Source organism: Pyxicephalus adspersus, chromosome 7 (genome assembly GCF_032062135.1).
Source record: "Pyxicephalus adspersus chromosome 7, UCB_Pads_2.0, whole genome shotgun sequence".
In the NCBI taxonomy this organism is placed as follows: Eukaryota; Metazoa; Chordata; class Amphibia; order Anura; family Pyxicephalidae; genus Pyxicephalus; species Pyxicephalus adspersus.
The window spans coordinates 46,139,725-46,167,529 of record NC_092864.1 but is presented as its reverse complement, the minus strand read 5'-3'; the positions used below and the strand labels follow the sequence as shown (position 1 = coordinate 46,167,529).

General features: G+C 35.7%; 1 protein-coding gene across 1 annotated transcript in view; it reads left to right on the top strand.

Annotated features, from left to right (window-relative positions):
- Positions 1-486: 486 nt before the first annotated feature.
- Positions 487-27,805, top strand: part of LOC140335565 (bile salt export pump-like) — a 42,131-nt gene continuing 14,812 nt past the window's right edge. Inside the window, exons 1-19 of the mRNA XM_072418286.1 lie at positions 487-688; positions 4,208-4,240; positions 5,657-5,684; positions 6,325-6,385; positions 6,907-7,145; positions 7,978-8,062; positions 8,539-8,672; positions 10,123-10,294; positions 12,400-12,524; positions 13,231-13,405; positions 14,024-14,137; positions 14,498-14,608; positions 17,147-17,272; positions 19,237-19,440; positions 19,766-19,936; positions 21,883-22,063; positions 22,839-22,914; positions 25,403-25,547; positions 27,271-27,429. Of these exons, the coding sequence (XP_072274387.1) occupies positions 4,216-4,240; positions 5,657-5,684; positions 6,325-6,385; positions 6,907-7,145; positions 7,978-8,062; positions 8,539-8,672; positions 10,123-10,294; positions 12,400-12,524; positions 13,231-13,405; positions 14,024-14,137; positions 14,498-14,608; positions 17,147-17,272; positions 19,237-19,440; positions 19,766-19,936; positions 21,883-22,063; positions 22,839-22,914; positions 25,403-25,547; positions 27,271-27,429 (2,331 nt within the window). The 5' untranslated portion in view covers positions 487-688; positions 4,208-4,215. The remainder of the gene's footprint in view (positions 689-4,207; positions 4,241-5,656; positions 5,685-6,324; positions 6,386-6,906; positions 7,146-7,977; positions 8,063-8,538; positions 8,673-10,122; positions 10,295-12,399; positions 12,525-13,230; positions 13,406-14,023; positions 14,138-14,497; positions 14,609-17,146; positions 17,273-19,236; positions 19,441-19,765; positions 19,937-21,882; positions 22,064-22,838; positions 22,915-25,402; positions 25,548-27,270; positions 27,430-27,805) is intronic.

The following is a 27,805-nucleotide window of genomic DNA, read 5'->3' as shown; positions in this document are numbered from 1 at the left end:
GTGTAAAATACAAAACAACAAATGCATTCTAAGACATTGTATTTTACCTTAAAGGAGGACCCCAATTACATTTAGCCTGATAACCAGCTGTTGTGGCATGCCAATACACACTAGCACAGCCTACTTGGCAGATAAAACTGCCCTGTTCACACCTGAATATGCATTTCTTCTTTATAATTACTGAATAATGTTACTAACCACCTTTATAAGACTAAAATCTGCAAATCATCTTATGAACTTCCTTATCTGCTATGACATTTGGCTTATCCATAAACAACCTGTTTATGACAGTCTGATATTTGTTTGGGCAAGAGAGACACCACTATCCTTCTAAAATGACATTGGATGTGTGACCAACACAGGAAATTACCACAGAGGTGTTCTGTCTATCATAGGATGGTAATTAACATAATGATTAACTACAGAGATTGATAAAAATTAGAACGCAGCAAGAAGGTTGATCAATAGTCTGCATGGAATGAATTGCAAAGATTCGTCTTGAAAACCTAATTTCTGGAAGAGTTACCCAGGACTCATTGCACTGATTCTGCTCGTACTATTGAGAGTGGGCAATTGGTAGACTTAGAACTTAGCGGTAATATAGTTCAATTTAATACCACAAATATCAAAAAACAGACAGGACTTCATCTGACGAGTGGTCACTAGAATAATTCCAGCTCCAAAAATTGTAAGTATATGGGGGACATTTATAAGTGCAGTTGTGCTCTATTTCCAAATGCATCTGTTATAGTATATTTTATCTGCTAGTGATACAGTATACTTTTAGATTTTGTAATTCATTTATGATTCTATTTTTTATGTATATTTTTTGCCATTTATAGTCTACAACCTTTGTATATTCTATGTTGGACACAAGGCATTGTACTATACAGGGCCTATATGAATAGGATAATTGACAGGTCACACCATATGAATGTGTAGAAATCAATCACAGATTATATTCTACCTTTGCAGTTGAACATTTGAGATTTGTGGTGCCACTCTTGTTTTGTGAATGTCTATGACCAATCTGTGAATGTTTGTCTGTTTTCACACATTTATTACAAGTGTTATGTAATAGATTGTGGCAGAATTCACACACTGATCTCTTGCATAATACATAATACAGCAACAATATTTTAAATCACTTTCAATTTTGTGAAACATTCACACTGTGGCACATTAACTGGCACATTTGATGATACATTATTAATAAATATCTCCCATTGCATTCTGTTGGCTAATCATTTGTTGGTGTTGGGTGTCAGTTCAGGTGTAACTTTGAGGTTAGATTAGTCCCTACTTTATGTCTCAAGTGAAAAATCTTGTGTACTAAATTGTTTCCTAACATTTAGATGATACCTCGAAATAGACAGGTGAAAGAAATTGGAATTACGTAAAGTTATCTAAGGATGAAAAACAACCACGAACACATGGCAATAAGACTACCATTGCCATTATGACTGCCTAGTAAACCTGCAAAGTAAAAAATACAGAGGCAGCCACTACTCGCTTCCTAATACTTGCGTGGCTGTCTCTAGCCTTATGTTGGCTTATTTTTGATGGGTGATCTGGGGGATCGCCATTAAAGTACCATTTTTTTGCAGAAATTGTGTTCTGAACTCGATGCAAAGCTGAGCTGTTGGTTTTAGTACAGTCAGTCACATACCTGAAACATTCATTAAAATAATTGTGGGGTAATTATCTGAACTTCCGAGCTAAATAATCAATTTGTTTCATGGTTTCAGAAGGTAATAAATTCAGAGGATCAGAACACCAAACAGACAAGCCAAACTTTTAGAACCAGGTGGTCAGCAATGACAGCCTACATGACCCCTCCACTAAAAAATTGATCAGAATGAAAACCAGGAAACCAACATTTTTATAAACAGTTAAACAATGACAGTCTTTATATTCTCCTAGTATAACTCAGATAACTAAAGAATATGATGGCAAACTTTTTTGCACAAAAACTGATTGCATGCTCTGGAAACCTAACAAAAAAGAAACTGTGGATTATGTATGTTGATTATGTGTGTTCAAATCTGTAAATGATTGATCTATTTGAAATCTTATCTAAACTATGCTTACATTTAAGAGACAGATCCCATAAACAATTCACATGACTAATTACACATTTTTCCATTTCATTTAATAAATGCTTTAGGGCAGAGGTCCCCAACCCCTGGTCCACGGCCCACTAGTGGCTGTCTGACAGGTGGGCCGTAGCAGGATCAGGTGAAGGACCCCGTTTGGGGGGGTGCACCAGCCAGAACTGTAGACACGTCTCCCGGAGACATCGAATGCTCAGGGCAGTGGGCAGGTTATGTCTCTGGACAGGCTCAGACCTGTAATGGGAGATTGGGCGGGTTCTGGCATCATGACGTCACACTGGGGAAAGTTTCTTCTCCTTTGACCGACACACGGCTCCCCACACAAGCGCGGTCTGGAGTCTATGCATTTAGTGGTCCGCAAGCTCCAAAGGTTGAGGACCACTGTTTTAGGGGTTTCACATGTAGTACCAATATCTCTTTTGAAGATTTGCTTGTTGAAAACCACACCAAAAACACATTAACATATTTACACCATAAAATGCAGTAAAAACACACACAGGTGTAGTAGCAAACAAAGGTTGGCGGGGATAGACAGTAATAGGTGTAGGAATTTTGGTTTATTTATTTTAAAAAGTAAGGAGTAAAGCACAGCTCCTAACAGAATGATATCAAACTTGTACCAGCTGACCTCTACCTGTAGCTACCCTTTTCCCCATCCTGGAGGGTTTCTAATTATTGCTTTGTAGGTAATATGTGCCCAGCTAGATTCACCCTCCAGGTTTCCTGCCAGTTCCAAGTGTATGGGGGACCTCTAATCCTGCTCTGGACATGTGTCAGCTCTAACTAGTCTAGTACAGTCCTCATGTACTGTTATTACTGCTGCTGACTCTTCTCCTGGGTCCCGAGAAGTTCTCACCACTAGGCAGATGATAGGAAGTGTACGGCTTATACATTATATGGTGTAGTCTGGGGCTCAGATTTGGGTTTATAGGGTGTAAAAATACATATAAATCCCAAGCAATGAAATGTTATGTTGTGTTCTTTGCATTGTGATCTTTCAACTCCTGTAGAGGTCTGCTGTTTGTTAAAATTAGATAAGAGCAGTTGGGATCTTTGAACTGTGATATGAAGTCTTGACATACTAGGTCACTACAATATGCGTTGAAGTAAACTGTAACAAGCTCTGCATGCTACTTTGTGAACCTGAAATGGTTTATATAGATTGATACTGTGCGGAAGATTTATTAAAAAAACTTTATTTTTGTACCATTCAGTTTTTGAAGTTTGCTGTGTAAACATGTAACAATGCAAGGCTTAGGGAGCTCAGGCTAGGAAACTTGACATATCCTGGCATCCTAGATTTAAGGCCAGCTGATGATGATGACAGCTGTCATCCTGTCTACTATATCTGCTGGGTCAGAACTCAGATTGCGGGAAGGTCAGAATAGCCAAGGTCGGAATAGCTCTGACTATGTTACAAGTTACAATCTGACTATGGGTTGGGTTCTCTTATAAAGTATGTTCATAGCACAGTAGAACTTCTTTGGACAATAGGTATTCACATGTCTCATTCCATCAGATACCAAAAAATAAAATATAGCCATATTACATAGCCATTTATTTCAAGCTGCATACAACCTTCTGTTTTGTGGCTAGCATTAGTGCAGTTTATAGAAACTATGGGTTCCTTGGTGTAGAGCTTGAGTGGGAAATACTATTAGGGTTATGATGGGAAGCACTAAATGAGTCAAAAAGCCCTCCAACCAACCACACCAGTGAGTAGCACAACAAAGCCTTATTAAAATAGAAGTTATCTTCATGTATGAATCTGTTGAACATGATTTGCATGGATCCAACTACTACCAAGTAAGGAATAATTTCTATTTTGGGATATGTGATGTAATGAGATATGTGAATACCTTTGATTCTAAGAAGTCTCTACTGTGCTATGCACCAATTTAGTTGTAGGTCTTTTGATTCTTTTAGTCCTTATGTGACTCCTAACCCTTTGGCTCTTGGCACTATATATTGTTCCCATTATAACACAAGAACAGAATACTAAATCATACATTCCAGCGCTAAAATTTTGGGTCTGAATTTGTCAAGTTCTGATGATATTAGTAATTTGAATAATGTGTTTTCATCTCTTACAGCAGTAACTATGGACAGAAAGTCTTCTAGCTCAGGTAAAAAAAATTGCTATTAGAGTTATATAATGGGTACCAGGATATTAGGACTACCATAGACAGTAGCTCCTATTAGTAGTAGAAATATGTAAAAATATATTTGCATGCATGCGACAGAGAAATGTAATTCCTAAAAGTAAAATATAGGCTGCTTTTACATTACCTAATTGTATTGCATTCCCAGTTACCTTACTATGGTATACACTTACCAGGCTTACCTATTATTATTACACAGTATTTATATAGCGCCAACATATTACACAGCGGTGTACAAAGTCCATAGTCATGTCACTAGCTGTCCCTCAAAGGGGCTCACAATTCAATGTCCCTACCATAGTCATATGTAATTAATGTAGTCTAATGTCACTTTTGGGGGGAAGCCAATCAACCTAACCGCATTGTTTTTGAATTGTGGGAGGAAACCGGACTACCTGGAGGAAACTCACTCTAACATGAGGAGAACATACAAACTCCAAGCAGATATTGTCCCGGCTGAGATTCGAACCTGGGACCTAGCCTTTATTTGATAAAATATAACATTTTCATTACATGCATCCAAATGCATATCTAAAATGATTTAAGTGCAAGAAAATTTAGAAGTTTTAAACGTCCTTGCACATGACTGAATAACAGAAACACAGACATATTTGGTGCACATCATGTAGTTTCTTCCTTTGCTAATTTATGCCCCTAATATGACACCCTGAAACCTGTAGGTTTTACTAAAGAGATAGAAACTCTTTTCCCAGCAAAGTGAACAACCTTCATTTCTCAACTCCATAGTATTACAAGCAGATCAGTTTGATGCACAGCACAATAAATATTATAGTGTGAATATATATGCTTTACAGCTGTTGGTTGGGGAGAACGCCCTTCCACACAATAAAATTCATTTTCTCTCTCACATCTTAATCCTTCAGCAATAGTTAAGACCTAACAGATTCTTTAGACCCCTAAACAGGTTATGTATACATGTAGAACACATTGGGCTCTATTTATAAAACAGAGATTTTGACTTATCCTCAAACATTCATTCATGAGAATCAATTACTGCCATTGAAACACATGGGCCTAGAAGATTCCCATGAGGGAATGTGTTAGGGAATGTCTGATTACTTTTTTTTTTTATAAATGAAGCTTATTGATTTGCTCTAACGTTACATTTGAATTCATTCTGATTTTGGGTGTGGTGTTCATTTCTTGTCTTGTTGAATCATCTGAATTTGGAGTTTTCTTTCAGAAATTTCAGTACACATGTTGTTGACCGGTCACTTTCACATCTCACATCACATTAACACAAACCCATGGGAGCAAGCTTTAAACTGAACTCCATCACCTTCTACTCTTCTCCTTGATCTCCCTGGTAATATAAATACCTTTTCTTCTAATATCTCCTGATTGTATTTTCTTTTCCAGAAGGAGAACTTCAGTATCTGGCTGATGGGTAAGTCTTTTCAAAATATGTTTTAAAAAAAAATTTACTTTTTTAATTTGTTATTACTTGAATATTTTACACAAGTGATTTTGCTGTTTTCTTGTATATGAGGGATGACTAGCACATTCCTTAAACATTGTTCTATTGAATATACAGTTTAGGAGCAACAGTAACTTTTAATATATATATATATATATATATATATAAAAATATATATATATATATTATATGTATTTATTTATTTTGCATGCATGCATATTTACCAACACTCAAATTCACATAATTACATAACATACACAATAATGTTTTTTTCTTCTATCTCTATTAACTTTTTACGGTGGCAAACATTACACTCTTATGGTTTCTTATCCTATATTTAGCTCCATCAAATACGCAGATGATTTACATTTAGGACTTTGAGAGTTAAGATATATATATATATATATATATATTAACTAAAGTAGAGCTATAAATGTGCCTTAAGGAAATTTCCTTATGGTCAAGGCCTATGGCCTGAAAAGTAAAGTAGAAAGATAATAACTCCGCTAGAGGACTGTAAGCCTGGAAATCCGTTTTTCCTCTAATACTGATCAAAATTAAAATTTGTATTAAAAGTTTATTTTGCTAAGTGCTTTTTAATTTCAAATAGGTTTGAAAAGAAACCAAAGAAAAAGAAAGAAAAAGAAATCAGAGTGGGATTCTTTCAGCTGGTAACTACTGAGTTTTTATTTTGATATAATAAGCAACATGTAGATTCTCATAAGAGACAATATAACACTGATACTAAAATACTTAAATGATTATGTTTTTAGACCAATTCTATTTTTGTATTTGTAAACTTATACTGTCTTTCTAATCCGGTCTGATATGGTAAATGTTTTACAATAAAATGCAATTATTGTTTTACAAATCAACATTTAAAACATGACATAAGATTCCCTAAACACTGTGGTTCTAGAATAGAGATCATCACAAGTCTTACCAATCATTTAATAATAATTTATTATTGATTGCTAAGATTACGCACAACTTTTTCGATCCAAGCCTAGATTAGCCTTTAACAAACCTTCACTAGGAACTGTAAAAATCCTGCTAATGTTTTTGTGGCATGCTTAGCCTAAAGTCTGTCAAGCAGCCCTATTCCTAAATGACACTAAAAATTAGAACGTTGGGTTCCTACAAATCATGTGTACTTCTTATTTATTACTCACTAAAAATTGTCTTCTTTCAGTTTCGCTATGCTTCCACTGTTGATATCATCATGATGGTGGTTGGAGCTGTGTGTGCCTTTGTACATGGGGCAGCTCAGCCGCTCATGTTGTTTGTCTATGGCCTGATGACGGACACATTTATTTCATTTGAAAAAGAAAATCAGATACTCCAGGATAAGAATACAACATGTATTAATGGCACCATTTTCTGGATAGATGGCCCGCAGTTTGAGATGGACAACACAACAGTAGCTTGTGGGTAAGACATGCATACATTTAGTGATTATATAGGAAGTTGTATCATTTCTTTAAAGAATGCCTGCCAGTGTTACAGTGAAGTTGGGTTCAGGACCACATTTCCCAAAAGGATACCTAACCTGTAGCCTAGGTTGCCATGGTAATGAGAAGTGGAATAAAAACAATACAAAATGCAATATTGGGTTGCTGTTTTCAAAAGCAAGTGCACCTAAAAGCAAGTCCCAAATTTAACATGAAAATTGGGAATCCTCGGGCCACTTATATAGCAAGCAGCATTGGGTTGGGGCACCTAAATTTATACCTACCTGTCACAAAACTATAACTGTCATACTATGGCACTATGGCATTATTAGAACATTATTAGAACATAAAAATCTCCTCCCATCATGGGATTCTAAGAAGGTTACAGGCTCTATAACTGATATATAACTCACGATAATGCATTATATTGTAATTATGTTATATGAATATTTGACAGGCCAGCACTGTATGCTGGCTTTAGTTTTGTATATTTGATTCTCACAGGGGAAAAAGGACAAGCTCCAGGCTTATGGGAGAAAAAAAGTTTACTGGTTGCATTGTCCCAGTGGTGCCAACATTGCCAAAGGGGCAGAAAGTGAAAAGCATATCCCTAATGAGCCATTAGACAGAATAAAAAAACAGACAGTGAATCTACTTCTTCTCTACTTTATCATAAAACCTAAATTGTTTTACTTGTGTGTTATTTGTCTTATGTGTTTTTATTATGTTTTTTTTCCTACTTGTATTATTATATGTATTACCATCATGTGACACTTGCATTGACGTTCTGGATCTTTTGTATTATGTCCCAGGTTAAACCTTGAAGCAGAAATGACACAGTTTGCCTACTACTATATTGCCATTGGAGTAGTAGTGCTTGTGATCAGCTACTTCCAGGTACAGTTTGTATCCTCTTTTCTTACATTGTGTTAAAACCTGCTATGCGGCATATTAAAGGAATGTAATGCACTTGTAGGGGCCTAAGTTGACTAAACAATAAATTTACATCTTTAGTGTATTTCTATAGGATTTGGTAATGCTTGTTGTAATGTGGATCATAGTTTAAATACATGGGGGTGATTGCTCACCCTAGACTCCCACATTTATTAACCAGACTTCCTTCTTTACCGTTTATAGCAGGGCCTGCTGTTACAATCTCTTTTCTTCAGTTACTTTCATTTTTTACCATAATGTGTCTTTTTACAACTAATAAACAGAATGTAATGAAAAAAAAACTATTTTCATTTAAATATCTGACATTAGAATGGCATATCAGATGCTTAGCACTTTGCATTATAATGCTGTCATTACAATTCTCTTGGTAACAACACAGGTCATCACTCTGCATCTTATTGTATTTCCTTTCATAACAGATTTCATTATGGGTTGTGGCCGCAGCTCATCAAATTCAAATTATTCGGAAGGAATATTTTAGGAAAATAATGAGGCTTGATATTGGCTGGTTTGACTGCAATTCTGTTGGAGAACTTAACACAAGAATTTCAGAGTGAGTATAATGAGGCATTTAATAAATATTAGTTTACTTCATTTTACAGTCATGCAATTCATGAAATATCTGTACTTTAAGTGTACATTTTATTTGATTTTGGTAAACTAAAGTGTAACTCTGGTGTAATAAATTCTTTCAATGAACAAATACACTGAATCGATATAAAATAAATCACTAAAATTTCTAAACTTCCTAAACTTGCAGTGAAAAAATACTCAGGGATTCCAGTTGTAAGTTTGCCTAATGATAACCTTCAAATTGATGGACAAACTTTGCCCATTTTATAGCCTTGTAAAACTCTGTAATGGCTGTGATGGAAGATAAGATGCGAGGGAGATAGCATTCCAGCACTGGAACACCCAGAGCAAAGTAGTAGTAGTGCTACTGAAAAGCTATAAAAGTTGTAGTTTGGACCACCAGCTTAGACATTTTGGGGTTGATTTACCAAATAAGCTGTTCAAATAGCAAAATGAAATATTCCCTTACAATGGATAGCTTAGGAAATTAGATAAAATTCTGCTGATTTCAACCATCCAATTACCTGCAGGAAAAATCCTATTATTTTAGATTTCCTTGCATGTGATTGAGTATTTTTTGCAAAGTGAACTATCATCTCCTTCACTAAGCTGTGAGATGATGTATCTCTTGTAAGGTACAAAGCAATAGTCAGATCTTATCTGGAATATGCATTCTGGTTTTGAGGACCAGTTAACAAATAGGATATTATGTAATTTGAGAGAGTACTGAGAAGGGCAACTAAACTAAGAAAAGCAATGAAGGAGCTCAGCTATGGGGGGAGATTAACTGACCTGAATCTATTCTCCCTCCAGAAGAGGCATTTAAAGGAGATATGATCATCATTGTTAAATATATAAATGGTCCATATAGGAAACCTGCTTCACAATTATTCACTTTAAGTCATTGCAAAGGACAAGGGGGCACTCCATGCTTCTGAAGAAGATGTTTGATCTCCACATATAGAGGGAATTCTTCAGAAAGTAGTTTTAGCATGTACTAGATTGTTTTTAAAAAAAGATTGTTTTTAAAAAAATCTGGATGTTTTTCTAGAAGCACAGAATATAACTGGGTATTAAGGCTGAAAAGGAATGCCACCGGGACTGTTGATCCAGGGAACATCTGATTGTCTTAATTAATTAGAAAGATTTTTTTTTCCTGGTTAAATAAATTAAACAATGCTTTATAAGGATTTTTTTTGCCTTCCTTTGAATTAACTATGTGTATATTGTTCTATCTGGAAGATGGTAAGTCAACAGCCTAAATTTTAGTAATTGAGCCTTGTTGTAACCATCGAAAATACCAGTAATATGAAGAAACATTTGTCTTTTGACTCTATATGTGGGAAGATATCAATTAGAACACTTTGCTTTGGACATAAAACATGTCTAGCTTTACTTACTCACTTATCTGTTTACTCTTCATCATACAGTGATATTAACAAAATAAACAATGCCATTGCTGATCAAGTAGCAATCTTTATTGAACGGGTATCCACATTTGTCTTTGGATTCCTCATTGGTTTTCTTGGAAACTGGAAGCTCACTTTAGTAATAATAGCAGTGAGTCCCTTGATTGGTGTTGGAGCTGGACTGATGGCACTGGTATGTATGCATTTATTCTATGTTATGTTTTGTATACATGCCTTGCTTGATATGGAGCATTATTGCCCTGGGCTTATAATATACAAGGACCCTCTTGTGTCACTCAATGCAGAGACCAGATTATAGGTTCTACCTTGTCCATTGGGTGAGAACATCTTCATATAGGGCTTCCAAGTCTAAGAACAAAATAGTCTCCAATGAATATGTAAGACTAATTTAGGAAAAACTATTATGACCTACAACTCTAGTAAGTTTTGAGTTGGACAGTGGCTGTAATATGGCTTGGACAGCTTTTGTGCATATTTGTGATGCTGAATTTGTCCTAGTTTCCACTGGCTTTGAGCAAGCTTCAGGTTGTATATTAAAAAATGGACCTAATTTATTAAAGCTCTCCAAGGCTGGTGAAGATACACTTTCATCAGTTAAGCTGGGTGATCCAGCACCCCTGTAACAGATTTCCTAAAATTAATTTTTAATCCTGAACAAGATCTATCCAGGTTTTTTGGATGACCAGGGTTCACTGATTAGACAGCTTGGAAAGAAAATTAGAGATTAGAGAGAAAAAATCAGGTCCAATGTTTCATATACAGGAAAGCTTTCCTTTCATTTCAGAAACATATAGGGCAATACAGGACAACTCAGCTTTGACAATAGGGCAAAGCAAAACTTTGTGTTCAAGTTGACTCATCCATGGAGAATACCCAATTGCATTTAAGGTATACCTATAGCAATAAGATTCAGATACCAAAAAAACAAAAACAAAAAACAAAGCAAAAGTTTGAAGCACCTTAAACGCAAATGTTTTGAACTTGCCATGAACGATTGAGGCTGGGCCAAAGATTGTGTGTTTTTAGATTACTATATAGTACTATACATAATATCTATTTGTTATATTCAAGATTTTGTTTTTTACTCCCAAATATATAAATATTTTGTGTTTATTATTGATACTGCGCCTCTATTTCTCGGGGGTATTTTATTTGGCTCCTGGCCCTGAATGGTACATCAGGGCAGCCCAATAGTATATTTTGGTGGGGAAGGTGGGATTAAAGAAAACCTGTCGATTTGAGTGGTCAAAGCAAAAGTTTACTTTACGCTTTAACTCTAAGATAGTCAAACTACTCTTTAATTGCAATCCAAGAGTGGAGACATTAGATGCACTACATTTACAAGCAACAGTTATCTATAAGGGATTTAGAATTATGGCGTGTTCTTTTATTGTATTCTTTCACAGATATTTAGAAACTAAACTATTCAATGATATTAGGGGATTTGTTTCCTTCTAAGAAAGGTAGAAAGCTATTTGCGTCTTAGGGATAACAGCAAGCATAGTTTGTGCCTTAACTTATCTTGTTATATAACTTAATACAATTCAGCCGGTTGTCTAACACAGGGAACTGTTACTGCTCATTGCTACGTACAAAACTCTATTTAGTTTATCCTAGAGATGACCTGTCACTTGTGATGAAACTAATTGTCCAGACTGTCCACCAGAATAGTACATTCACCACAGATGAAGCATATTAAGCTGTTACTGCCTTCAGTCCTGTGAGTCAAACTTGTACTTTGTGGATGGCCTTTTTTGCCCCTTCCTTGTGGCTCACACCCAATTTGAAAATAAAAAATGAATCTGGCTCAAGTTTGTTTTGTGGCTTGTAGTTCCCTGATTTAACTTCAAGAAATATTTTTCTGTGGTATAATTCAGGCTAAAATTGTAATGACAAAATAAAAAAATAAAAAAAAAATAGAAAAATAAACATTTATACTAGCACACATAGGTATAGAGATAAACGTGTACCTAATTCACAAGCAGCAGTCACTACATTAGGTCTCACAAAATCACTTTATTAGAGTCTGTAACATTGGCTTTTGATGCCTGTTACTTTATGTAAATTAGGAGTAGGATCATACCTAAAAGAAGGTGTGCTAGTGTCCAACTAAGGTCCAGCTATCTAGGGTCCAACCCTTATCATTTATATCCATCACACATCTCAGGGCATTCTCATTGCTAAAAAATAACTGTCACCCACCCACATGCAAAGCAATAAAATCTTAGCAAAGGGTCTAATTTTTCTTTGTCATGCCCATTATTTCTCCAATTATAGGCCGTTGCCCGATTGACTGGCAGAGAGCTCAAAGCCTATGCAGAAGCTGGTTCTGTGGCAGATGAGGTTCTTTCTTCCATTCGGACTGTTGCAGCTTTTGGTGGAGAAAAAAGAGAGGCTGAAAGGTAACCATGGTGGTGACCACAAGGTCACTAGACATAAAATATAAATAAAAAAATTACATTTTACATTGTTCTAGTCCCAATGGTTCTATGTGATCACACCTGACTCTCTTTCAATTCAAATCCCTCTATCCTTTCTTCTTCCACCCATTTATATGTCTCAGCTTTTATCTATAGCTCTGTAAATACACTAACTGATTTCATGACAAAGTAATCCCTGTAAAATAACCTGTTGCTTATTTGAGTTTTTTTATATTTGTATCAAATAGCAATATGACATGGCTTTCTTTGTAAATACTTAGCAGTGAATCTGACATTCACTGAAACATTCTCTGGTGAAAAAGGAATACAGTTATTAAAACACACTAACCTGGATGCTTCTCCATCAGAAAATGTTTTAGTAAATGTCAGATTCACTGCTTTATATACAGGCCCCTAAAGTACATGGAGTGACTACATCTGAATACATACTTGCTGCCCAAAGCTAGCTATACAAACAAATGTTTTGAGTAAGTAGATGAAAATGGTGAACCAATCAAAAATCATTCAAAATAATTGTGTTTATTGTCTTATTTATGGTGTTTTCGGTGTTTAAACAGAGAGAAAATCACATAATGTATGCCTATCCTTAGTTTTCCGTCCCATTGATTTGCTAAAAATATCAGTTATTTATTTGCAATTTAAATTGCAATGCTTTATTATTTGACAGGTATGACAAAAACTTGGTTGCTGCCCAGGCGTGGGGTATTAGGAAAGGTACCATTATTGGATTTTTCCAGGGGTACATGTGGTGCATTATATTCCTGTGCTACTCTCTAGCATTTTGGTATGGATCTAAACTTGTCATTGAAACAAAGGAACTAACACCTGGAAGTCTACTGCAGGTAACTTAATTAGTAGGAAAAAACTATTGATTTTATTGTAGTAGAATTATTTGTATATATCACTTTTTGTTTACTCAATTACTTTGTTACTTCTTTTGAGCTAGTTCATACTGTTCTTTATTTCAGAACAGTATGCACTACTTGTGTTTAGCACTAAGATATTGGCTAGCATTAAGATGACATCTAAAGAAACGCACTTATCCTCTCATGTTATGTATGGTTCTTTAGGGTATAGTTTACTGTTAGTTCTTTAATATAGGAGATATATTATGGTTTCTGACTTTAAGTTTAAGTCATATAGTAGAGTATAAGAGCTTAAGTGATAATTTAAATTACATTTAAATGTTGGAATAAAATTAAAGGATTCGTTTTAAAAGTTAAGTGTCGTAACAAAGGATTAGTGTCCGAAAAAGATAAGGTTTAAGTGTTCTTTTCTGCAATCTGTTATTGCATAATTGTCAACATATATATATATTAATGCAATTCTTTTACATCCTCTAAAGATTATTATCAAACTGACAGTATTATAAGTACCAATCCACCTTTGCAGGGAGTAAAAAAAAAACACTTTAACTGTTGGTATACTTCATGATTTATGTTTCTTTTTTTACACTTTAGGTATTCTTTGGTATTCTAGTTGCTGCTATGAATCTGGGCCAGGCCTCTCCATGTCTGGAAGCCTTTGCTTCTGGCAGAGCCGCTGCTACAATAATATATGAAACAATAGAAAAGGTCAGTATTCAGATTATCCCATCTCTACATTTTGTTAAAATTCTGTAGACTTTTAAGTTTGTTAAAGCAGCAATCACATTTTACTGTTAGATTTTTCATTTATCTATGTTGACTAAACACACAGCAGAAAAACAAGAGATTATTTACTACAAATATTTTCACCCATTATTAAAACAGCAGATTTTGGTCATTTTAAACATTTTACAATACTTTTTTCCTAATGGATGTATTTATCTGGAAATGTAAAGCTATACTTTAACACATCAGATATTTTTTTTATTTGCTAAATGTGCTTTTGTATCTGTATTGAATGAATGTCAACAAATCATTGGAATTGGATATTTATGTGTTCTCTTGTAGAAGCCAGTCATTGACTGCATGTCCGAAGAAGGTCATAAACTAGATCAAGTTAAAGGAGTTATTGAATTCCATAATGTTGATTTCCACTATCCATCAAGGCCAGAAGTAAAGGTACTGTATAACATTTGAGCATAGGGAGCTCTAGGTGGTGGAAATTGAAATAGAATTGCAATTTCCATCAAGAAGAATGATGCACATGCTGTTTTGCAAACTTATGTGAGATATTCACAGTACAACATGTGTTTGAATGTTCTAGAGCTCCGGTACTCAACCTGTCACTTGGAGCTTGTGTGTGGCCCTTTGGTACTTGTTTTTGGGCTCCCAGACTGCAGGAGCCAAGGATTGAAATTTTGATTTGTAAGGGGCTGTAATGGCAGTGATCCTTATTAGCCTCATGTAACATGCCCTAGGTCCTGTATTATTTAGTAGGACTTCTACATATACCTGCAGCATTTCCCAAGACCATGAAAGTGTAATTTAGAAAAAAAGTACTGCAGCAAACCATTGCTTTGTTATTATGTGGTGCAATACCAAATAGCCTGCAATGGTGCACCACACATATGAGAACCCAACCTCATAGTGATACCTGGGTTGGATCAGACAATAGGAAGGTCTATGATTTCCAAAAGACAGCTATGGACTAGTTTACTTAAGAGGGGGGAGGTTCAAAAAGATAATTGATGGGATTCCTACACCAGCTTTGGTAGCAAGGGGCTGGGAATGATAAGGCTACTTGCATCAAATATTTTTGTTTCCATAGTCTATGGCACATAGCTAGAGACTGCCATGCTGGTAATATTGTTTAGCAGAAGGACACTGTTTCCAGGACATCAAAGAGATAAAAGCAAGTTAATGTTTTATGTCTTAACCAGCACAAACATAGGCCCTTAAATAGATTTGTATACAGCTTCAACTCATTTAGACCTCCATTAGAGGTATCCTCATCTAACTATTATATGCCTGCACTATATAAATACTGTGTAATAATAATAATAATGTTTTTATCCACATTTAAAAAGCAAAGTGAAATATCCCTTACAAAGGAAAAAAATACTTTGCTAGGTAAATAGCCTAAACTCCTTTAATAAATCAAACCCTATGTCTTCTCTAGCATACAAACAAACAGGCTCCCGCATTTCCAAATGTATTTCTGAAGATCAATTTCTCATAAAAATGTAAACTGACATATATTGACTTAAAATAAACAGAAGCAGCACATACTTACCAATATGCACTTAATACATATTTCATGTCCAATCATAAATTTTGTTATAAATTGTATACAATGTCAAATCCAATCAATAGGTTTAATTGATGGATAATAATAAAACAATAGATAATGTTATTTATAGTGATCTTAAAAGGACACCCAGAAATAAGAAAACCCTTTTAGATTGATTTAGTCATTATATAAAGTGTCCGTTCATGGTAAACCTTGCTTAAGATCGATACACAGAATAATTCGAAGAGACAGCTATGGAAGAGCAGATAATTGGTATATGTTACCTCCATGGATACTGTGACAGGAATCAAATAGTGCTGATCCCTTCAAAAGTATAAAGATAAATCAGGCTATAACAGGATGAAAATGGTGGGGAATTTTATAGAAAGTCAAAAATGTTTTTAAGAAACACAGTGCTTTATTTTTCCATTTTTTATTGTTGGTTCTATAAAGAAATTCTTATGCAGCGGGTTGGGATAGTTTAGGTGTTGTATAGAGCTTAGGTCTGATTAGGTATTGTATATTTCTGTATGCAGTTGTAGCTCTGGAAGAGTTTAGTGCTTTAGTAGTAGTGACATTTTTATAGAATGGGGAAGAATTACACTTTCATGGGGCAATGATTTTCCTTAAGGAATGAGGAAAAAAATTTTCCAATAGGAACCTCACTTGAAGCTGAACTACTATTTATTGAGGGTGCCCTTCAAATCACATTCCATAAAGTTATGTTTTCCATATGTTGTATAGGGAGGAAAAATGGTTGGAATAGGTAAAGACTTGGCCTTGGCAAAAATGCCCATTTCTGTTTGTATTATATATACATTTACATAAGTCTGAAATTTTTCCCAGTGTATTACAAGGGCCACAGTATAGGGATGAGAACCGTTTTGCAAATTTTGCTCAAAGTTTGTAAAATTTGCAGTGAAACCCATTAAAATTTATGTCTTTTTATTCAACTTTGGCCATATATAGGTATAATACCGAGAGGCATGGGAAGAGGCACTACCATATATCAATGCTAAAATTAAACAATAATAGTAAATAAAAATATAGAAGATATCAGTATCTTCTCCCACACATAACTGTATTCTCTCTCTAACACCTACAAAACACATTGGCAACATTACTACTGTAAGCCCACTTGGGTATAGAAAGAGGACTGAATTATCAATTTTTCAAAATTAATTGTGAAGCCTTTGAGTGGCGCTCAAAGATTAAATCAAAGATATCCCTCGTATTCAGTAATAACACATAAAAGAAGGTACCACTCCATTATAACACATTCTCATGAAAACATTAATCCTCTAATGTGTTTCACTGTTCTTACCAGCTTAGTCATAAACAAAAAAACTATTCAGTTCATTAGGTACATGTACTTGTCTTTCTTTAATTGACATCTATGACTTTGTACCTTTTTCTCAAATACACAGATATTAAGCAATCTGAACTTGTGTATTAAGCCGGGTGAGACAACTGCTTTTGTTGGGCCAAGTGGATCTGGGAAGAGTTCTGCAGTACAACTTATACAACGATTCTATGACCCTACAGATGGAAAGGTAACATCTATCTATCTATCTATCTATCTATCTATCTATCTATCTATCTATCTACCTATCTACCCTATTGAACACTCACTAACTCACCACACTCTATGATTAAAATAATTTATATTTATTATAGGGTTATCCCAGCCTTTTGCAGCTATAACAGCCTTACAGTTTTTGAAATGACCCCCAAAAGGGATAAAATGTTTAATCTCCTTTTTTCAATACTTTAAAGCACTTTTGTAAATAGTATAATTAGAAAATGTGGCATTGGATTAATATTATTATTATTAATATTATTATTATTTTTTTTAATGGACAGGATATATATAGCGCCAACATATTACGCATCACTGTACATTAAATAGGTGGTTGAGTCTAGTGACTCTCCATATTGATGGAGTGAGGTTGTGGTACGATTATTGCTTCCTTGAGCAAGGAAACACTGCCACATAGGTAGATGCTAAATACAGGGTTTCCCTGTGGCAATCCACATAGGGAATTAATAGGGGCTGCAGTCAGGAGTACTAGTACTAGCAGCCAGCTTTCACATGTACAGACTTTGGTTCTTTCTGAACCAGTGCTGCTGGGTAAGTGGTCAAGCACCTGGCAAGGTGCCAGCCATGGGGAGCCGCAAGAAAGCGTGCATCGAAGCGGAAGATGTGAAGCCCTTAAGAGGTCTTGATTTTCAGGAAGTGCTAGTGTAGGTTGTGCCTAGATGCATGTGGTGCTTAGGCTGTGTACACACGTCAGATGATTCTTGCCTGATACAAACCTCGGGGCTTGTCTCAGACGAGAAACTAACATGTGTACAGCGGCTGTCCAATGTCAATCATACATCCGTCCTGACGGATAAACGAACTACGGAAGACGAATAATGGCAATAGAAGTGAAGGACGGAGAACGCAGTGGGGTTGGTCTGCCCCTCCCCTCTCCATAGAACAAAATGGCCCTGTATGTACAGAGCTCATTCATTAATCTTTTGGTCTTTTGTCATTTCAAACAACAGAAATTTATCATGCGTATTTAGCCTTAGACTGCATACACGCGTGCAATATTTGCCATTGGAAAGGATCTTTCACAATCCTTTCCAACGACTAAGGACTGTATGATGCATGAACAAGTGCTGTACATACAGCACCGTTCTGCTCTATGGATAGGGGAGGGGTAGAACGACGAAATGGCACCCTACTGAGCGCTCTCCCCCTTCACTTCCATTAGGATCGCTCGTCGTCCATCATACGTGGATCTGCCAGGACAGTCGTTCCGATGATGGATGACAGGCGCTGTACACATGCCAGATTCTCGTCCGATATCGGCCCTGAGCCATTTATCGGAGGAGAACCATTGGACGTGTGTACGTAGCCTTAGAGTAGGATCAGATAACAAGGTCTCTTTCAATTCCAACTATAGAAGGCAGACCAGCAGGAGCAGATTACCAGGGGCTGATGTTTTACTCCAACTATAATGGTGTGTAAAAGGAGAATTGCTTGCCAAATTATTTAAAAAAAACAGATGTAATTAATTTTAAATAAACAATTTTTCAAACTAAAAATATTATTAAACACAACATGGATTGTTGTACAGTTTCTGCTTGCTCTAAACACCCTCTTTTACATTGTATGAAATAAAATGATTTCTGTTATTAATATATAAAATGTTTAAAATAATATAATAATAATAATAATAATAATAATAAAATAAGCCTCATTTATCTTTTTCTTATTTGAAGAAAATATTCCTGCTGTTTATTTATGCATATTATTACTGGTTGCTAAGAATAGTTATGACATTTTCTTTTTATATGTGATGTCCTAACTGGTTTAGTTTTTACTTATACAATGTATGGTGATTTTTTTTTTCAGTTTTTTGAAAACTATGTACACTATACACATTGTTATATTAATAAAAATAATTTATTAAAAAAACCTTTTCAATTAATGAATGATTGAATCTTTGTTATTCTGATTTTCCAGGTCACAATAGATGGCCATGATATTCGTACACTTAACATTCAGTGGCTGCGCTCCTTAATTGGGGTTGTTGAGCAGGAACCTGTTTTATTTGCCACCACAATAGCTGAAAACATTAAATATGGACGAGAAGGAGTCACTATGGATGACATTATAAAAGCAACCAAAGAAGCAAATGCCTACAACTTCATCATGGATTTACCACAGGTAAAATGAGGCAAAGAAGCTTTTGTGCAAATGCCAGAGCAATGTTTTAGATTACAATTTAAATAAGCACTCTAATCTAATTCCGAAAGAGGATAATGTCCTTTTGCTATTTTAGGAAGACAATCAAATAATCAAATGTACACTTTGTAAGATACAGCTAATACACGTGCAGGGCATGCATTACAAAATGATTAACCATAACACTCACTATACAATACAATTCATGGCAATGATGTTAAATAAATTAACCAACATACTTGGCTTTACTGTAGGTTTTACAGAAGTATAACAAAGTAAAGCATATTTTCATTTAATTTCCTATTAGAAATTTGACACCCTTGTTGGAGAAGGCGGTGGGCAGATGAGTGGTGGACAGAAGCAGAGAATTGCCATTGCTCGAGCGCTGGTCAGAAATCCCAAAATTCTCCTTCTTGATATGGCCACGTCTGCTCTGGATAACGAGAGTGAAGCTATTGTCCAAGAAGCTCTTGACAAGGTCAGTTCTTCAAATTGTAATATATAAGACCTTTCAAGCCAAAGGTATACCTCAGGTATAAAAAGGCTAATGTAAGAGATATGTCCATTTGAAGGCAATGTTGGCATGTGAATGCAATTCTTGAAGGATTGTTTCCATTGTGTGGTACATATTATAGCTGCCTGGCTGAGCATTGACCACCATCATCAATCAATTTTGGCCTTGCAAAAATGAAAGATCTTTTTTGAAGAATTTGCAGGTGTGGGGAGATGTTACATTAGCTAAGAATAGGTAAGATGCATATTCAATATTGTTTGTTTTTATGGGGCAAAAATGATCTATCCAGATAAGAATTATTTGAAGCAAAACTTTTAATTTGCTAAATAAACAAAGTTTATAAATCTTAGTAAAATCGTTTTATTGATACCTACGGCCTTATAGATAATTAGGCAGCGTAGCTCACAGATTTTTTATTTTGGTCCTTTGGTGGTTTATGTCACATGTTCCAAAAAGTGTTGTTGAGTAATTTTGGCACAATACAGGTTGAAGTTAGATGTCAGTGTTGAGCACATGTTTTTGTGTGATAAGCAAAAAACATGGTAAAAGGTTAGCTAAAATGTATTTGTAATGCCAATTTATGCCTGTCTTCAATAGATTGAGAAAAAAAAACACTAGTAGTGGGAGTAGCCCCTAGGTAGCTTTAAACATTCCAGCCATGCTGGTAGATGTCTGAGCTGCGGAATGACCTCCATTTACCTTATAGTAAACTCAGTTATCATACACTAGCAGCACAAGTCAATGCACTTTACAGATTCAAGGACACATCCCTGTTCAGTGTGTAGTCACCCAGTTGACACACTTTCCTCTGCAGACACAGAACAATGTTAAACCGCTTGGAATGACAAAGCTGAATCCAAGCATTCTATTGCAGCACAGAACAGCTGTAATGTTATCTTGTCTATCAGATAAAGATCTGTTTAAAAAATCGGTAGCAAACTTTTATCTTATCTTGATTATCTCTGTTTGCAAAAATACAGATTACATGCAGTAGATTTATTGTTTCTTGATGGCACAATAAATGTACTGCATGTAATCTGTACAACTCACAGTGGGTCTAATGCCAACCGCACACATGCATTATCCTTTTTTAGAATAATCAAAACTTTACACTTAGTTTGGATTCATTTTTTAAAATGGTCACAATGTTTTCTGTATTTTTTATTTAAAAAATGCTTTATAAAAGTTGTGGTTTAGATAGTATAGATAGTATAAAGTATAGATCAGAGCTTTTTAACATGAAGGAAACCTTGAAATAACTTTTAGGTCTTTGTGGAACCCTTTTTTAACTACTTTATCCAGAGCTCACAGTACAGTAGTGTGGTGGTCAGTTGGAACAAAGCCTCCTACATAGCTGGCCTTTGGGAAGAATGTCACCCTTACAGATACCCAAAAACATCATTGGTATCAGTTCAACCTGATCTGAGAGGCAAAAATCGCTCATTGCTCAAAAAACCCTTAGAAACCTCTGGAGGAACCCTGGTTGGGAAACATTGGTCTAAAGCAGGGGTCTGCAAACTTTTATGGCCACTAGGGCATTTATGGGGTGGGCCGGAGTACATTAGGCCGGACTCCTGCCCCAATGGCTCCACCCACCACCAAGGAACGCCCCTGAAGTGAAATCCCTCTCCTCCATATGCATTAAATAAATAGGGGAGTAACAGCTAGGAGGTGCCACCAGAGCTCCAGCGTCTCCGGCTCCGGTAGTTCCTAACACCCCCTGGCAGATCCGGCCGGCGTTAGGTCGGATTGGCCAGGGGGCGTTAGACCGAACTGAACTACCGGCTAGGCTGTATCTGGCCTAAAGGCCAGAGTTTGCCGACCCCTGGTCTAAAGGATGTTTAAGTTTTTGGCCTAAAGTTTCAAAAATAGTTCCACTGTCAGAATAATTATTTTTTTCAATGCTATAGGTACGCAGTGGAAGAACTACGATTTCAATTGCTCATCGGCTCTCCACGGTTCGGACTGCTGATATAATTGCAGGATTTGATGGTGGCAGAGCAGTAGAGATGGGAACTCATGAAGAATTGTTAAAAAAGAAGGGAGTTTATTTCACCTTGGTCACAATGCAGAGCCAAAACACGACTTCAGGTAACGTGTTAGGGGGTAGTATAGGGAATGTGAAAATTGTAGACTGCAGTTAAAAAAAAAAAAAAATGAAAACAAGACTAGCAATACTTATCAGTCGTGTTAGGTTAATCACACTGACAAATAGCTCTGTTGATATATCTGACCAAATTGTGCAATTCTTCCTGGAACAATGCCACTGATTAACATTGCTGATTCAGTATTTAGGGCCAAGTGCTGAGGTGTACAAACAATCCAGAAATCCAGCTACAAACTCTGATTGTGAAAATCTCAAGAAGTAACTGTTAGCCACAGTAAAATCAATCATGCTAAAATTTGCATTATTATGGGTTGTTACCGTCTGTTCATCAACAAGGTTTTTATTAGTTTTAATGTATTCTTCTTTATGTAAATTTGTTCAAATGAATTTTACTTTGCTCTGTTGAAAGCACCCACCTCCAATGTCAAATTACCTGCAAAGGTGATGTAAAAATAAAAAAAATACCTTTGGAAGTCCTAGAAGTTTTTGGTTTGAGTAACAGCTTTATCTTTAAGTAGGCTTTGCAGGCAATTTTTTGAAAGAAAAATTTATTGGTAAAATGTGGTATTATATTTTGTATTATTGTTGTGTTGAGGTTCTCCTTTTTGTTATAGAATGTGAATGTGTCTTGTCACTTGGTTACCCACAATATAATAATAATACTAGCAGTTGAGTAGGTACATAAAAATAATATATATACATATATTAATACATGTTTACTTATTGCAACCTAAAATGTAATTCTATTTTAAATTCCAGAGAAAGTACCAGATGAAAATCCTGATATTGAGAGAACCAGAACATTCAGTAGAGGAAGCTACCAATCTAGTTTCAGGTTTGTGTATTTGTAAGGGTTTTTATTGCTTCTGAATATTAGAATTCTTAAGGCAGAGCCCTATAGGGTAATATGCGTTTGCTTTATTAAGTGAACAGCAGCAAGCTAGGCAGATCCATAGGATTGATTGTTGAATCATTGGAAATAATAAAAATGAAATACTGTAATAAGATATTACCATTGATATAAGATGTTACTAAGACCTGTACATCTGTTACTAAGAACAGTGGTGAATGTGATTTGATCCCCAAAGTGCAAGCAATCTTCATGGTCAATATGCTTTATAATCACAGCAGATATAAAAGGTCATGGACATGAAGAGATCAGTGCTCTGATTTTTTGCCATTGTAGCGTTCCCCCTTGCGGAAGGAACCACTCTCAGGAGCACAGAAGTGTACTGTCCTGGAAGGCGCCAACAATGTGGTTTGCCACTACTGGGGTGAAATGTCCACCTACAATTATATTGGTACATGAAATAGCCAATAGCTCCACCTTGTGGCTGTAAAAACATGTACAAACTGTATGTTTAATATTTTACTTGTACCTGACTATGAAAAAAAACAGTTTTAAAATATATTTAGAAAAGAAATACAAAAACAGTATCTCTTTTCTACAGTATTTCCTAAAATATTTCTTTTACTGTACCAATGCATTTATCTGCAATTTCATAGCCTACAAATACTCCAAATGCCTTGTTTAATGATAATTTAATACAACAGTAGGCTCTGGATACAGCTGACCTACAAATCGGATGTATCCTGTATTGATTTGTCCTTTTCATATTATGTTAAATCGTTGCAAATCAAATGCATTGGTGTAATGTTAAATATCTGTCCTGGCTATGTACTGGAAGCATTTTGCATCAAGCAAACAGTTTATTGCTGAAAAATACATTTTCATTGTTCTTCAAATCAATTAACATCAGTCTGTTATTGATCCTAAGAAATTATCTGCTTATATTTGTAATGTGGAATAAAACCATGACTGATTATGAATAATATTGTTTGATCAAACACTGGAGACTAGTGTGGCTTAGGGTCACATTATTTCTCGAACATGAACACTTCAAAATGATTATTCATAAATCCTATGTCCCGGCACAAATTTGCACTGAAAGAACACAAAAAAGCAGAGAGAAAAAATCAGCGACAACCCACACAAAACATCTAAAATGGCCTGGATAAAATTATTGGCACCCTCAATTTAATACTTGGCAGCACACCCTTTAGAAGACATAACTAATGTTAATTGCTTTTGGAAACAATCAAAAAGCCTTTTTTTTTCTCTCTACTGGAATTTTGGACCACTCTTTTTTTGCCAGCTGCTCCGGGTCTCTCAGATTTGTAGAGTTCCCTCTCCCAACTGCTGATTTTAGATCTCTCCACAGGTGCTCTATGGGATTTAGATCTGGACTCACTGCTGGCCACTTCACAACTCTCCAGCGCTTTGCCTTAAACCATTTCTGGGTGATTTTTAAAGTATGCTTTAGGTCATTGTCCTGCTGTAAGACCCATGACCTACTATTAATATTATTATTATTATTATTATTATTATTATTAATAATAATAATAGGCAGTATGTGTATAACACCAACATATAATGCAGCACTGTACATTAAAACTTGAGAGTTACACAGCTCAGGGCACTAAGCATAGCTCCAGTAGGTTCGTGTATGGTGTTTGGGGGGATGAAGAGGGCATATATTAAAATTATTGACAGGTTTTTCTTGCCGTGTCCCTACTTGATCAATTTACCCTCTCAGTTTATCCTGTGATCAATGCGTACCAAGAAAGAAAGTGACGGGAAACCCAAAAAGTGAGGTGTTATCTTCTAAGGAGGATAATTCATCTGGTGACAACTGTAGGAAAGTGGAATTCTGGGGCACCAATTAAAATTAATGTATGAACATGGTATAAGAGTGGTAAACCAGCCCCTAGAGAAAGTGTCTGAAATGTAAACAATGTAAGTGTCTGAAATGTAAAAGTAAACAGTATCTGCTGTACTTTTTTTTACCAACATCAAGTATATTTTAAATCCAGAATTTTCTTTTCATTTTGTATTGGGAAGAAGTTATGTCTTTGCCCTAATGGGAAGATTTCCCATCATTAACTGTTCTATAGACACAACAGGTATTGAGATGTCACAGAAAGTAGTCTGCATTGGGAGATTTCCCCTCTCTTCATGTTCTGGTGACAACCCAATATTAGAATAGATTAGATTGTTAGATTTCAAATCACTTTCATTTTTGGTAACATACAGACAGGGTGAATCCTCACAGCTAGGACAGAAAAAAATAACCTTTTGGAAAAAAGCTCTTACCGCTCTAACTAAAAAAAAGAAAAACATTTTGGCTATATACTTTCATTTCAGTGGTCTAAAACTTGAACTGAACCTAAAATGAAGTCTGTATGTGTCATATGTGTGTATTTGTCATACATGGCATGCTCATATTGTGTAAGAGTCCCAACATGTATATTGTATTCCATAGGGACTCCCTGCGACTCCGTACAAAATCCCAGCTTTCCAATCTTTTTCCTGATGCCTTGTCCGGTACTGTAAGTGGACCATCAGGTTTACTCTCCAGTGAAATTGATGAGTCAGAGCAACAAGACAATGGAAACATTCAGGAGAAGGTATGAAAGTATAAACCATTCTGATTAGATCTGCTGTATTTTCCTTGGCACAGAGGTGACTGGATGTTCACCGAATAATTCTGCTCTGAATCCATCATATTGTGAATTGGTAAAGGGGTTTTCTGGAACCCTGAGTGGCTTGCAGAAGATTAATTTCTATAGTATGCAAAGAATGAATGGTTTAATCATGGCATTGTTCTCTTTTCAGAGTATGCAATGGCTCATTACTGAGCACAGGTCATTTAAATGTCATTATTAAATGTTTAAGATTTCATCATACTGTATGGGCCTGATTTATTAAAGCTCTCCAAGGCTGGGGAGGATACACGCTCATCAGTGAACCTGGGTGATCCAGCAAACCTGGAATGGATCTCTTCAAAGTCATGTGCTATTTGCTGGCAAATGTTTTGAATCCTGCACCATATATATTCCAGGTTTTTGGATAACCCAGCTTCACTGATGAAAGTGTATTCTCTCCAGCCTTGGGGAGCTTTAAAGTTTAGGCCCTATGCCACAAGGATAGATAAGGTGCTTGCATATAGGCCCAATCACTTTGCTAAATGGAAACCATTGAAAATATCAAAGGGAAAGTTTACTTGTCCAGAGACTTGTAAATATAATGCAAAATATTGACAGTCTGGTAAATGACTAAAATACTTCTTTGCAACTTGTAATCTGCAAAAGGTAATCTGACCTGAGTTTTTTGCAGGTAGAGCTTCACTTTAACGCTACAGTCTAAGCAGAATTGGCCAGTGCTAGTTACTAGCATATTTACCACATATATTTAAATATAAACAATTGTACCTGCAAAAAACTATATTGGCCTAAGTATAAACCAAGGGCCAAAAATGCAGTGCATGTAGACACTGCTAATATTCAAATTAGTAATGAACAGAAATGCAAACAAAAACAAAATTAATAAATACATCCATAGTCTGTTATTTTTAAAGCTTTAATCTAAAATGGTTGAAAAATTATAATCAGATGGGCTTGGCCTGTGTTTTGTTTCCCTTTTTACAGATTACAACTCATCAATGACCTTATGTAAAGTGTGTAACAAGCTACAATAAACTGCACAGCAAGAGTTTGTTACACACTTTATTTGAACTCTGGTGTGACCCAAGTGTAACAGAGAGTATTTACAGTATTTTGAAAACAGCCCTGAATCTAAGATGGCAAAAAGCATACCAAATCCCAAACACTGCCTTCTGTCATTCTCAGAACCAAAGATTAAAAGTTTCTGTTTCAGTCAGAAATATCCCCAAAAGCCTACAGGCTCAGACTTAGCAAATTCTGGAACTGAGAATTAATTTGTATTGACTGTTCACCCTCTTGTCCCACTTGAATGCACTTCTGCTTCAAGAGAGCTGCCCAGTGCTTGGGTATGGGGTAGCATGTGAGCTCTTCCCATGCCAAGCAATTCGGTAATCACCAGGCCCCAACACTGTAACATGGGAAAAAGTATGATGTCATCAACCCTACTAAATCTTCAGCATCATCAAACATGGAGTTTATGCAGGGTGGAAAATGAATATTAGTGGGTTGAGGATCATCTTTCTAGAGAATGTCAGTTTGACAATGCTGAAATATCTGTAATTGTAATGTTTAATGTAATTGTTTAATTTGGTGCTTTGATATGGTTATAAAAATTCTAGTATGGTCACAAGCTTATCATATATGTGAAACCATATATAAATATATGATTTTATTTATTTATTACCAGGGTAAAACAAATACCAAGAAAGGAAATACATCTGTTGTAATGAGAATATTGAAGTACAATGCCCCGGAATGGCCCTATCTTGTGTTGGGCTCTATAGGCGCTGCTATTAATGGCACCCTAACGCCCTTGTATGCTTTGCTGTTCAGTCAGATATTAGGGGTAAGTAATGTTCACTGATAAATGTTTGCATTGCATACATAAAGAATGTACCAAACCTCTTGTGCAGGAACAATAATTTATAATAACCCTAATGTCTTCTAATGACGCCCTGTAGTATTTATTGAAGCGGGTCGAAGAACTTTGTTCAGAAGGCAAAAAATCACATTTGATTTCAACTAGTTAACATTTTTGCTTGTCTTTTCTGTGGATTGGAATCTACTAGAGAGATGAAACCCTGAAAATGGTTTTCTGCTCATTGCCTCCACTGATCCTCATGCTTAAAGCTACATTTATAAGGAGTAGCTTATAGAAATCGTCAGTTTCTTGGTATGTGAACTTTGTGTCCTGGTTCAGTTCATCTTGGTTATGACATCTT